General features: G+C 32.8%; 1 protein-coding gene and 1 long non-coding RNA gene across 5 annotated transcripts in view; one reads left to right on the top strand and one right to left on the bottom strand.

The window, feature by feature from the left end:
* Positions 1-14,083, top strand: part of LOC106869949 (conopressin/neurophysin) — a 110,664-nt gene that overhangs the window by 92,992 nt on the left and 3,589 nt on the right. For 2 of the 4 annotated variants that reach the window (XM_014915895.3, XM_014915911.3), the window contains exon 3: positions 5,481-5,857. The exons of the other annotated variants lie outside the window; for them this stretch is intronic. In XM_014915895.3, the coding sequence (XP_014771381.1) occupies positions 5,481-5,584 (104 nt within the window). In that variant the 3' untranslated portion in view covers positions 5,585-5,857. Of the gene's footprint in view, positions 1-5,480; positions 5,858-14,083 lie in introns of those variants that run through there. 4 annotated transcript variants of the gene reach the window in all.
* The window catches only part of LOC149131436 (uncharacterized), a 64,717-nt gene that overhangs the window by 10,374 nt on the left and 40,260 nt on the right, over positions 1-14,083 (bottom strand). The gene's annotated exons all lie outside the window — the stretch shown is intronic.

Raw genomic sequence — 14,083 nt, forward strand, 5'->3', positions numbered from 1 at the left:
CGGTTCTTAGATGCTACGATACTACTTTTATCGATAATGATGTTATAAATAAAAAAGAATTAAACGATTAAAGGCGAAAACCTTTATGCAATTTGCGATTACCGATTGATATTTTTGAAAAAACAAAAACCGTTTATAATGATCAATAAGATGAATTGATTGAATTATGAACTGCAATCAGTGATTAATAAAATGTATAAAAATCAAACTTTCAATGGGAATTAACATGAGAATATCAAGCTTCTCTTCGTCATGAAGAATCCATATTGGAAATTATTGTCATAATAAAAACATGACATAAAGATAGGTGTTGGGGAAGACACGATTTTTCAAAATATATTTGATTCGACACGAAATTACTTGTGAACTGAATTTTTCTTAATATTAATCACGAAGTAATTAGACATGAAATAATTATAATTCCTAACCAGAATGTTGAGATGTACGAGGAAATAACTGAAGCGCTAACGTAGTAGACAACAAGAAATTGAAGTGACTCTCTGTTGCTTTTGTGTATAAGAACTATTTCCTTCTGTTGTGCCTACCCAAAGAGGCAGCAGACACACACACACACACACACACGAAGGCATGTGGCTTAGTGGTTATAGGTACTGGGTATTCGATTGTAAGTTCGTGAGATCGATTACCGGTGACGCATTGTGTCTCTTGAGCAAGACGCTTTATTTTACATTGTTTCAGTTCACTCAGCTGGCAAAAGTGAGGTGTACCTGTAATTCAAATGGGTCAGCTTTGTCACATTCTGTGTCACGCTCACTCTCCCTGAGAACTATGCTAATGATACACGTGTCTGTGGAGTGCTTAGCCACGTGCACATTAATTTCACTAGCAGGTTGTTCCATTGATCGGATCAACCTCGTCGACGTAACCGACAAAGTACCAGCTAGTAATATGTGTGTGTGTGTGTGTGTGTACACGCCAACACACAGAGATTTTATGTCTTAAAGATCGACTTAGAGATAGTGGTAAGAAGTTTGACTTATCAAGTAGAGATTGCTTGTCTTGTTAGATTTTACAAACAAATTCGGGTCGGTTTATAGCTGCAGTTCCACTAATTGCACCCTTGTGCATTGTGTTCATTCACTTGTTGAACGTCTAAATTCTTTATTGTTGTTGAATGTTTAGTTGCCTGTGAGATTTTCCTGTTGTTTCTCCTTTTCTTACTGATATGAATGAACTTCACAGCATAATCTCGCTGACATAACATTCGGCACAGCAGCAATAGATAAAACGTACTCTTTGCATGTCCTCTGAATTATTTGTCACATATCTCACTAATGTCTATTATCATATATGATGCACATATCCAATTTGTTTTATATATATTATGTACATACATACAAATATACATATATATTATGTACATACATACATATATACATATATATTATGTACATGCATACTTATATCATATTGTTGCTGTTGAAAATCATTATGGTGCTCTTAAGATGTTTTTTTGTTCACCATGTAAATGGTGTTGCTAACGTTACTGTTCGCAACATTGTCCGTGCTACCCTTGCAGTTGTTACCTTCTCCATACTGATATATCGCTATCAGTTCTCTTATTGTTGTTATTTATTAATCAACAGTTTAAGCATTTTATTTTTTGCCAGCAGAAAATAAAGAAGTTTCTTAATTACAATTACATTTATTTTTCTTATCCCGATTCTGCTACTTATTGATTTAAATTACTTTCAATCCCCGCCAGGAATAAATTTTTATTTTTTAACATGCTAATATCGCAAATACATACGATCAAATATATAATTCTAAAGAAATACAATATATATGTTTGTGTGTGTGTATATGTATCAACGTATATATAATATATATATGTATACAGTGTATATGTATATATATATATATATATATAGATATATATATGTATACAGTGTATATGTAAATATATATATGTATGTATATATGTAAGTATATATATATATATATATAGTATATATGTAAGTATATATATATATATATATAGTATATATGTAAGTATATATATATATATATATATAGTATATATGTAAGTATATATATATATATATATAGTATATATATATATATAGTATATATGTATGTATATATATATATATGTATGTATATATATATATATATATAGTATATATATATATATATATATATATATATAGTATATATGTATGTATATATATATATATATATATATATAGTATATATGTATGTATATATATATATATAGTATATATGTATGTATATATATATAGTGTATATGTATGCATATATATGTGTAAATGTATATATGTGTGGGTATATATATATATATTCATATTAATGCTATATATATATATATATATATATATATATATATATATATATATAGTATAGATGAAAAGCTATAAAATATATAAATATTCAGTAATATATATGTATGTATATGTGTGTGCGTTTGCCTGTGTATGTGAGTGCGTGCGATTGTAAATGCATGTTGTTTAGATGTGTATATATTCGTACATAAGTACATGTGCATGGAATTTACTAATTAAATTCAGAAAGAAAGAAAAATTGCAATTTACTTAGAAGCCTCAATAAAGATTAGGAAACAATGTTTGAATTGAATTGAAAAAGAACGTAACCAAAACAAAGCTACGAAGTATTACGAAAATAAAGCATTCATAGAAAGACGTACATTCTTAAACACAACGTACGTACGGAATAGCATGTTAAACACACACACACACACCCGTATATAGTGGTAGGCAGCCATATGCTTATTCACTCTCATAGTTAGAGGGGAAGAGTGGCGAAGTAGGTATGGAGATAAATATTCATAAACGCTTAGAGAACTACGTGTCGTATTAAAACCAAATGGGACAATTCTCAGAAGTTGCAAATGGTGATGGTGAACCACGTAATGCAATATAACAGATATTGCGTGCCCCTTTGACCCACGAATAGTCTAGAAGGACATACATATTAATACATACATACACACACTCACGCGTGCACGCACACACACACGCACACACATATATATATATATATATATATATATATATATATATGTATAGATATGTATATATACGTATACACATCCATCTATCTACATAATACATGCATACACACACACATATAGTGTTCTGTCCCGTGAAGAAAAATATGTACTCCATGCAGTGAGAGACAAATATTATTTAATAAACACACATGATTTTATGGGCCACTATTAGTTTCATGCCTGGTTCCTTATTGCAATCTTCAGGCAATGCCGACATGTCATAAGAAGCTTGTTTTCCACCCATGAAACTAATAGCAGCACAAAAAATCATATATTGTGTCTATTAATGTGTGTATATATACATGCATATTTATACATTCATTACTTGAAAACCTTTCGGAATACGTGACATTTAGTGGAGTTTGATGATGCCGATATATACTTAGATATGTTTTAGCCAGAATTGTCCCAGGCAATGGCTAACATATTAGCACCATCATATAAATACATGTGTACACAGATAATAGTATATATGTTTGTGCATGTGTTTTTGTGTGACTGCATATGTATACGTATACACATACATTATGATTGTTGTTTACGATTACCACTGTCCTAAAAAATACAGTTTGACCGGCCACGAAAGCTACCTTTATGACATGCTGTCAAATTGCAAACAAAATTTCAAATTGCAAAAGAATAATTAAGATAAATGTAATTTATAAGGAATTCTTAGCCAAAAATATCTCTAGAATTCTACCATATATCGAAATATATGGAGACGTCGAATAGATATTTTGATAAAATATTGGCACTTTTGCAACTTCGAAGTTTTCAGATTGTAACAAAGTTACAATCGTAAGTTTTGTATTGTAACAAATATACTTCCTCTTTTATAATTCCGATTCCAGCATTCAATTATGTTTCCCAAACTTTTGCATATTCCCAATTCCTGATTCATCACATTGCTGTACACATGCATGAGATTATCAGAGATTATCTATCAGCAAGCGTGTATATTATTTCTGTAGTTTAGGAGAAAAGCATACGCCACTGATTAAATTTTCTGCTATACAAATACAAATAGATATACGAATGCAACCACCATATACACACAGACACATATACGTACATAGATAAATAAGCTCACACAAACAGGTAGATAGATGGATAGATAGAGAGAAATAAAAACGATATGCATGTATACACACGTGTGCGCACCCCACACGTACACACACGCACGCACTCACACACACTTAATCACGGAGTCAAGAAACATACACTAGCGCTCTTCGGATTTTTGCGGAAGCATTTTTGATTAACTTCTCTTATTTTTCTTTCTGCCTCTCTCTCTCTCTCTCCCACTCTTGGTCTCCTTTTTTCTCTGATTTACTTCGTTCATAGACTTCTTTCATTATCATATTTTCGAGTGTTATTTATTTAAACAGTTCATTACTTTACGTGTGCAGGTGTGTAGAAGTGCATGTGTTTATTGTAATAAATTAGTACTGCTATACATACATACATACATACATACATATATAGAAGAGAGTGCTGAAAGTTCCTGGCTTTGGTTAAAAGAAAATAGGGAAGGATCAGTTAATTATGATTTTATTCAACATATTCCCCTCTCAGATACACACACTTATTGCAGCAGTCCTTCAGTTTATTTAAGCCCTGTCAAAGAACTCGGAATGTTGGGCCTCAATGCAGGCCTTTCGGGGGCTGGTAGAATCGCTAGCACACCAGGCGAAATGATTTGCTGTATTTCGTCCGTTCTTACGCGTTCTTAGCTCATATTCCGCTGAGGCCGACTTTGCCTTTCACCGTTGATTAAATAGATACCAGCTGAATGATGGAGTCGATGTAATCGACTCAACTACTCCCTTGTATGCGTATAAAAACTGCATCCTTCTACAAAGCCCTGTCAACCCAGTGTGGCAGAATAGGCGCACCAAAACCAGAATGAACTCAAGCTTAAATTCACAGCCTGTGCATCAGACCGTGATTGGTAGGGGGAACATACTGAGGCCCTCGTCAGCAGCGGACTCAATATGGGCCACCTAATCCAATATATATACATACATACGTACATCTATCTATCTATCTATCTATATATATATAATTTAATTCCCACAACTGAGCTGTTGTAAATTTCATGATAACGATAGTATTGTAGTCGGGCGTGCTTGTATTGCGTGCCATGTATCATTGGGCAATATTTAAACCCCGAGTATATTAAATAATATTTCTCTTCCGTTGGATTGAATAATTTTTTCGTTGTTCCCATTAATTAAAGGAAGAATATACTTTATATATCCAGCGAGAGAGAAAGAGTAACACATATACACCCACATACTTACAAAATTTGATATACACTTAGGACATGAAATTTTTAAAATAATGTTTCATTAAATACTTTTTAAAAAAATTTATTTCACTTTATATCTCTATATTTTTTGTTCATTGTTTCTCTTTCTTTTCGTAGCTGCCTGCTCGTCGAACGTTCGCTGTAACACCAGTGGAGGACGTAGTAAAACTTTGAAAGATTTACTCTTGATTCTAAACAAAATGTATAGGGACAAAAATTAAAGACCCTTCCCCACGTCCCAGAGAACATATATATCTGATGGCAATGTGAGAGATTCTAGACTGTATTTGGAAAATTATAAATAAATACTAATAAATAAAATTCAATGCTAAATAAATACTTGTGGCAGATATGTTAATTTACCTATTGTAATAGAAACGAAAAAAAGAAACATAAGAGATGAGAAAAATATCAATAAAAATAATGAAATTTAAAATGAAATATTATAATTATAATTATGAGATAATTAATTCAATAAAAACATTTGAATTGTATTCTTGCAAATTTCAACTTAATTCAGAACTTATTAATTTTTAAATCATTTATTTTGTTTATTTTTTTTTCTGTGTTATTTCGTTGTGAAAAAAAATGGTGAAATCAGCCGGACTCTGTAGTGCCAATAGCATGTCGGACTATATGACTAGATGTCTTTAATAGAATTCCTTATATTCCGGATTGAAACCCCTACTATTAGACCTATTGGTCTGGTATGTCTGTCGTCCATAAAAGAGATAACAGTGAAATATCAACGGTCGATGTGGCAACTATATACTTCCGCTTTTCGTTTCTAATCTCGGGGTAAAAGAAGCCACAATGCGGTCGAACATCTAGCTAGAAATAGCAGTCATAATAACCGTCAAAACCACATTCTGCAGTCTTAAAAATGGAAGGGAGAACACGGTTAATAATATGTGATAAAAGAGGGGCAGGCCCACCTGTGACTACATAATAGCAATAACGTATTTTTGTATAATCATAGACAATACTGGGTCTTTGTGAAGAATTAGACCAAATGCTTTGCAGTTTTTATGTTTCTCAATCCCAAACATTTTAAGCTCAAATTCCGCCAAGTTTAACCTTTAAATTCATTCATCCCTTGATCAAATAAATACAGGACATATATGTGTATTCACGTTGGTTCAGTTAAACTTATATAGATTATTAAGCCCTGGCGTATAAAAAGATAGTTGAACTTTCAATGGACCCAGAAAAACAACATATCGATTAAGTAAAAATTAAAATAGTGACTATAGTTTTGAAAACTAATTTCATTCACTGTTATGACGTCATCACTTAATCCGATCGCATTGAAAGTAAACAGACGAGTATTTTTACTACATCAATCATTACTTATCTAAAGCCATAAGATAGAATATGAAGGGAAATTGTTTCTTTCTTTCTATCACAACTATAGAGAAGAAACATCTTGCGAAAACTGTGTCATAGGATTATAAAGTACAAATGTTAATATGTAAGTAGAGTGATAGTTTTCTAACCATTAACATCAATCTCAAAGAACAATCAGAGTTTTAATTGCATCGTGGGAAATTCATATTAACCATTTAAAAAAAACGAACACTACACATCACAAAGCAAGTACTGTCACTTCTGAAACAAATATAAATTATGTACTAGAAATCAAAATCAACAAACACGTTATACTGGTTTTCGAGATTAATTTAAAATGAGTTTGAAATTTAAATCAAAGAATGAAGATGAAAGTTTTCAGAATATACTCTTTAAATCATCTGTAAGCGTTATAAAGATATTAAATTAGAGAAAAAAAAATAAATAAAGAGAACAACAACGAAAAAATGTTTTCACTACTACACTTTACTGCAGCTAAAGAAATTTTTCAGGGAAATAATTAATAATTTTATTGACACTAATGGCATACAACACATGGCAATCGGAAAACCTAGTCTTCGTGGACTCATTAGTGATAATCTTTAATCTAAGATCATATTTTAAAAATGAGATTTATGTTTAACGTACAAATTAAATTAACGATAATTCTTTCTATTAGAGGCACAAAGCATGAAGTTTATCGGGGAGGGACTAGTCGATTATATCGACCCCAGTGCTCAACTAATACTTATTCTATCGAACCCGGCGGCATTTGAACCCAGAACGTAAATATGGAAGAAATGCTTCTAAGCATTTTTCACGTCGCGGTAAGAATTCTTCCATTTCACCGCATTATTAGGGACTATAATAGCGAAAATGAAGTCTATGAGATCTGTTTTGTTATTGCGCATGAAAGGAGAGACAGTGCACATCATGTTTTACAGAACTTCCAAGACGGATTAGGAAAGTAACATTAACTTGCAGACATGGTCCTAGTGTTTGTAATAGCATGGACTAAAGGCATCGATGAGGGTTGTCGTTAATTAAGGGAGATACGCTCTCTACTGAAATTTTGATCCCTTTGCTTGATGGTGAGACCTTTGTCTCGGATATAGTCAAGATTCTGAGTCTGAATGTAGGCCAATTAGACTGAAAAAGGACACGACACTAATTCAGCTAGAGCGTCTGTCGGGATGATAGTCAGTCGATTCACAATTTAAGTACTTACAGATGAGCTCCAAAAATGCCTAAAGGAGGCCAAACAATTAAACATACAAGCTCTTATATGAAAGTGTCCAGTTGTATATTGACTTCTGTAAAGAAAGACTTATAAAGCGGGTCGGTCAAAAGTATTTTCGAAGACTTAGCTAATCCACTTCGAAAGAAAGATCATCTTCAATTGTTTGAATCACACACTTAGTTCCAGCTTTAAAAATAATTACCACTCTGTGCCCCTTAATATAATTTCCACGCATGCCAACCTCACGCCAAGAAGAAACCAAAGCGAATTGCGCAAAAATGTATCAACAATGTCACAAATCAGAGCATTTAGAACAATGCTGGTCTTGTACCAAAATTTGAAACCAATAAATTCTTCAACAAGAATTTCATTACTGCTTAGAGCTACACGTTTGAAATTTTACTATATTAGCTTATGTGAAAGTCATTTAGTAAAATCTGTAGCGAACGCAGCTTGTCACGTGATTAGACACTTTAGGCAAATCACGATTCACATCTATCATTCGATATTTACAAGATTACTTCACGTCGATTTCTCGACTAATTCCACAAGAAAAAAAAAAAGACGCTCTGTTTTACAAAGGCGTGTCTTTGTGAGAAATTTCCCCATATCAGGTATGAACTCATCATGGGTGACTTTTCTCCACTTCAAATATAATTGTCACACTTAAGTGTGAATTTTAAAGCAAACAATACTTGAGATCGTGTTAATGAACAATTAATCAGGTAATTTAATATGTCAAGTAGACAGAGTGATAAAACTATTTAAATATTATCATTAAAATAAATGTTCACCCAAGAGGTGTCTATCAATGAGGAGAAAATTTTATCTTTCAATTTTAACATATATATAGGATACTCCTAGCTTTCTCTCATTCTCCTTGTACACACACATACATGCGCACACAGACATATACCTATGTATGTGAGTGTATTGATATATATATATATATATATATATATATATATATATAAAAATAAATAAATAAATATATATATGTGTGTGTGTATATGTATTGATAGAAAAGGCAAGACAACAAAAGAATGAGACTTTCGTTTTACGTAAATAGAGGAATTTATCTGTAAATATAATGTGACAATTATTCGATAATTGTCACATATTATATTTACAATTATATTTACAAATATATGCATATGCATATATATATATATATATATATATATATATATATACTTGCGTGTGTAAGTTTGCGTATATGTATATATATACATATATACGTAGATATCTATGTATATGAACGTATGTATATATATATATATATATATATATATATATACATACATACATACATACATACAGAGGGAGATAGATGACAAGGAAAAACGATTACAGAACAAGGATAGTTAGACATGAAGCTCCTTTCATCAACGATGGAGACAGAATTAAGCTTAATGTCTGCAAGGTTATGCTCGGAGACTGAGCTTTATGGAAAGGCAATGAAAAGAAAGGTGAGAGAGATGTATCAAATTCGCAAAAAAAAAAAAAAAAAAAGAAAAAGAAAAATAACAACAATGAAAACTAAAGTTTACTCGACAGAATTTTAATTCAGAATGCAGATTGCTAGAACAAATTATCTAAGAAATTGTAAAGGAACCTTTAACGAATATATCAAGTTATGACCCATCTGAATGGATTTTTAGAAGACGGATACTGCAAAAGATGTACACACAAGCTTTGCATCTTCAGAGAAATATTACACTGGGAATCTCCAGGCTCAGATCTTATTATAGAATATTGGTTAGAAAATCACAATTTCTATCGACGTGTTTGGAAAGGATGAAGGGTACATTAAACGTACCCACAGAGCTGTCAACAGCCATCACTTCTCATCTTTCTCAAAATACATAAACCAGAAATTACTGCTCAGTAGTATGGAGAAACATCATATACAAGATGTACACTTGCTGACTCAGTTTACTCCTATTGTACCACTTACAATACTGTAACTCTACAAGAGAAAGACATATGTTGGTGTATTGAACCCCTTCTAGTTAACAAAATGATTCACGGAGGAGCAATAAAGTGTGGGAAAAACTTGGCTATTATATAGTTAGACTGTTAAAAAGCATTTGGTAACTATCATAATCACTCATCTATTATAATCACTCATATAATCTATCTATTATATGAGTGGATTAACAAGGTACTGCAATTAGACAAAGTGTCACAAGCACTAGGACCTGCCGCCAGCCAGATTAGCTAAAAATAGTACGCTTTGCTTCCTATATGTATATAACGCACATACACACACATATACTCATGATGGGCGTCCACGCAGTTTCTGCTTGTGAAATTCGCACTCTATAGCCCCTGGTATGACAATGGGGCTGTTGTAGAAGATGCCTCCCAAAATGCCTTATGCTTAGAGTGAAACCGAAACCGTATCGTTTCATAGCAAGACGATTAACCACTCAGTCGTGCCTAATCGATAAAACGAGAATACGAACGAAAGAAAGTACTTTAGATTTATGAACTCGAAATCATATAAGCTGTGATCCAGCATGGCCGTTGAGCAAAGACTAAGAACTCGTAAACGGATAAAAGAAGAGAATGCTATCAGAACGGAAATCAGATGTATTTTGCGTTGGCATTTTTGTTTTAATCCTTGTTGCTTTTTTTGTTTTGTTTTACACAAATATAATTAACGTTTCAATTGGCCCATAATTCATACGGATCACTTCACATATTAATCTCGAGATCATATGCTGTATAACGTGACTTTGAGATCATACAGATGTAACAGCCATTTGTATGTCTGTATATCACAAATGTCAACGCGGAAACCTAGCTTTCATGTGACACACCAAACGAATGTGAATGCATTGCAAGCATTTGTGAGACTAAAAATGAATAAGATATGAAAAAAGATATGTGCAGAAAATACTGCTGTCATGTGTGTGCACATATATATACACAGGCGCGCGCGCGCGCGCGCACACACACACACACACACACATATTTGTATACACACACACACACACACACACATATATATATTTCTATATATACACATGTACATATATATATGTATATATGCATATATATATATATATATATATATATATACACATGTACATATATATATGTATATATGCATATATATAAGTATGCATGTGTATATATATATATATATTTATATATATATATGTGTATTTGTATATATTTATATATATATATACATGCATATATACTTACACAGATACACACAACCATGCACACATACATGTACATACATACACACATACATACATACATAAATACATACATTCATACAGACATAAGTAGATAAATGTATACACACATACGTGAATATGTATATATGCACACACATATGCATATATGCACCGAAAAAGATAGACGTGTACTATGTGAGTGAAACAGATCATATCTAACAAATGTTTAATCATTATGCAAATTTATCAGTTACATAACAATTATATTTCCTCAATTACGCACACGATGCTTGGAAAACCGATTCAATACATTCTTGTCTGTGCAACTCTTCAAAAGCAGACGTGTTTCTGTCTGTACGGTGTGCGCTCTCGTGTGCGCATGTATGCGTGTGTGTTAATGTATGCGTATGTGAGTATTCATGTGTGAGTGTATTCACGAGACCTCGATGGGTTATGTACTTGAGCAATTTCCATAAATATTACTTATATGTAATTAACTCTGAATTAAGAGCTTTGTGTAAAATATATCAAAAGAAAATGGTCTCCTTCACCCACACTTACATAGTGACACATTCTTAGAAGGGTAGTAATACATATGCAAGTATATTTAAGTTATGCATAATTATGTAAATTATGCACGGGGCTTTCGAAATATTTTTGTCGAAATAAGCGCGGATGTGGTTGATTGGCAAGAAACTTGCTTCGCAACCACCTGCTTCTTGGTTCACTCCCACCGCGTAGCAACTTCAGCAAATATTTTCTGCTGCAACTTCGCGTCAACCACAGATTTTTGAGTGGATTTGGTTGACGGAAACCGAAAGAAGCCTGTCGTATGTGTGTGTGTATATATATATATAATAAATAATAAGTGAGTATATGCATATATACATACAGGTATGTGCATACCTACGTCTACCTGTGTATATTGGTGCATATCTGGGTACAGGACATTGCAAACAAAACGTAGATAAAAAAAAAATAATAATCAGAGTACAGAACAAACACAGGACACATAGAGAACATTTTCCTTCATCAGCTACCCCCCATTCTAACACAGGCGTTTCGAAGAGTATATATATATATATATATATATATATATATATTTATTTCTTCGACTAAAATCCTTTAAGGTGGTACCCCAGCATGGTTGCCGTCAAATGACGAAAACACGTAAAAGATTATATTTATATATGTATTTCTTCCACTGAAAATCATTCAGAAAATTCCCTTCTTCACATGTGACGAAACCTTGTTTGAAACCTTCCAGCTCACATTAACTCTAACCCTTTACATCTTAGAATAAGAATCTTTAAAGAAAAATCCGCTTTGAAACGTTAGCGTTCTCCTCTACTCACTTGTCACGGATATGTTTAATTCACAAATGTTATTACCTGCTTTATGCTATTTCAGAACGTTACATGTTTTCCCTCTTTCTCAAATTTATTTCCCTTTGTGTCTTCCATATATTTAATCTTCCGTTATCTGATACTATATCTTTATTTTTTACTGGCCTTTAATAGTATTAAGTAATATAAAGTACATAGATGATAATCACAGAGCAATGATGAATGGAAGTAAATAGGGAAGCATCTATTGGCAGTAACTTTATACTCTTCGCTGTCTCTTTTAGCACTTACATAATATGCTCTCTAATAATGAGCTAATTGCATTTAACTATATTTTATTCTCCGTTTAATATTTCATTTGGGTTTTCCGAGCTTCCTAGTCAGTCGTGAAATCTATATATTATGGAGACTGAATAGAGCCAATGGCTGAATGAAAAGCAAATAAAAGCAAATCTTTAAAGGCTTAATGACAGCGAAGGATACCTTAAGTATAATCTTAGTATATATATCATAGCCATGGTTGTATCTTTGTTCCTCTCTATACTTGGGTTACGGATGACTACACAAAATATGTTATTTATTAGGTGGGTAATGTGAGACGATAAGGGCACGTGGGTTAATAGTTAAGGTGTTGGACTCACGAACTCGAGTTCACAGACTCGAGCCCGGGACCGGGCGGTGTATTTGTGTTTGCGAACAAAGCACTTCACGCCGCATTGCTCTGCGTTTACTTCGACATCTGACGTGTGGCACAGCATGCAACAGTACAGACAATATCGGTTTCACAGAGGAAGTGAGCTAATATACAGGAACAATTATTTGTTTACAATAAACAATCGTCTATGACATCTAGTGCTTATATATTTCAAGTTGGATACTTATCCAATTAACCATTCTCGTCGAACTGTTCAGTTACGGGGATATAAGCAAACCAACACCAGTTATCAAACACACACACACACACACACACACACACACACATATAATATTTTACTAAAAGCACAAGACCAAAAATAGACGGGGAGGGGACTAGTCGATTACATCGACCTCCAGTTCTTCACTGGTACTTAATTTATCGATCCCGAAAGGATGAAAGGCAAGGGCGGTCTCAGCGGAATTTGAAATCAGAATGTAGCGACAGACGAAATACCTTTAAGAATATCGCCAAGCGTGCTAAACATTCTGTCAGATCACTGTCTTAATATAATATAATATAATATGATATAATATAATATGACATAATATAACATAATATAATATAACAGAGAGACACACATATAAGCTTTGACACACTTTCTATCAATCAAATTGATCCACAAGACATTAGTGAATCCGTAGCTATAGTAGAAGACCAAACATGACTAAGCTACCGCGTAGGAGCACCGAATCCGTTATTACATGTTTGCAAAGTGAGTTTCTTAACCACACAACCTATTCTAAAAACAATTTACTGCAAGAATACTACTGGACAACACCGTGCAAAGTATCTTGGCATTTACTAATGTTCTGTTTATAAACGAACACCTGGAATATATCCATCTTCCCTGTGGAACCATGATATTGAACCGGTTTTATTTTCAGTTGGAATACAGT

This window comes from Octopus bimaculoides, chromosome 22 (assembly GCF_046866305.1).
Source record: "Octopus bimaculoides isolate indiv1 chromosome 22, ASM4686630v1, whole genome shotgun sequence".
Taxonomy (NCBI): Eukaryota; Metazoa; Mollusca; class Cephalopoda; order Octopoda; family Octopodidae; genus Octopus; species Octopus bimaculoides.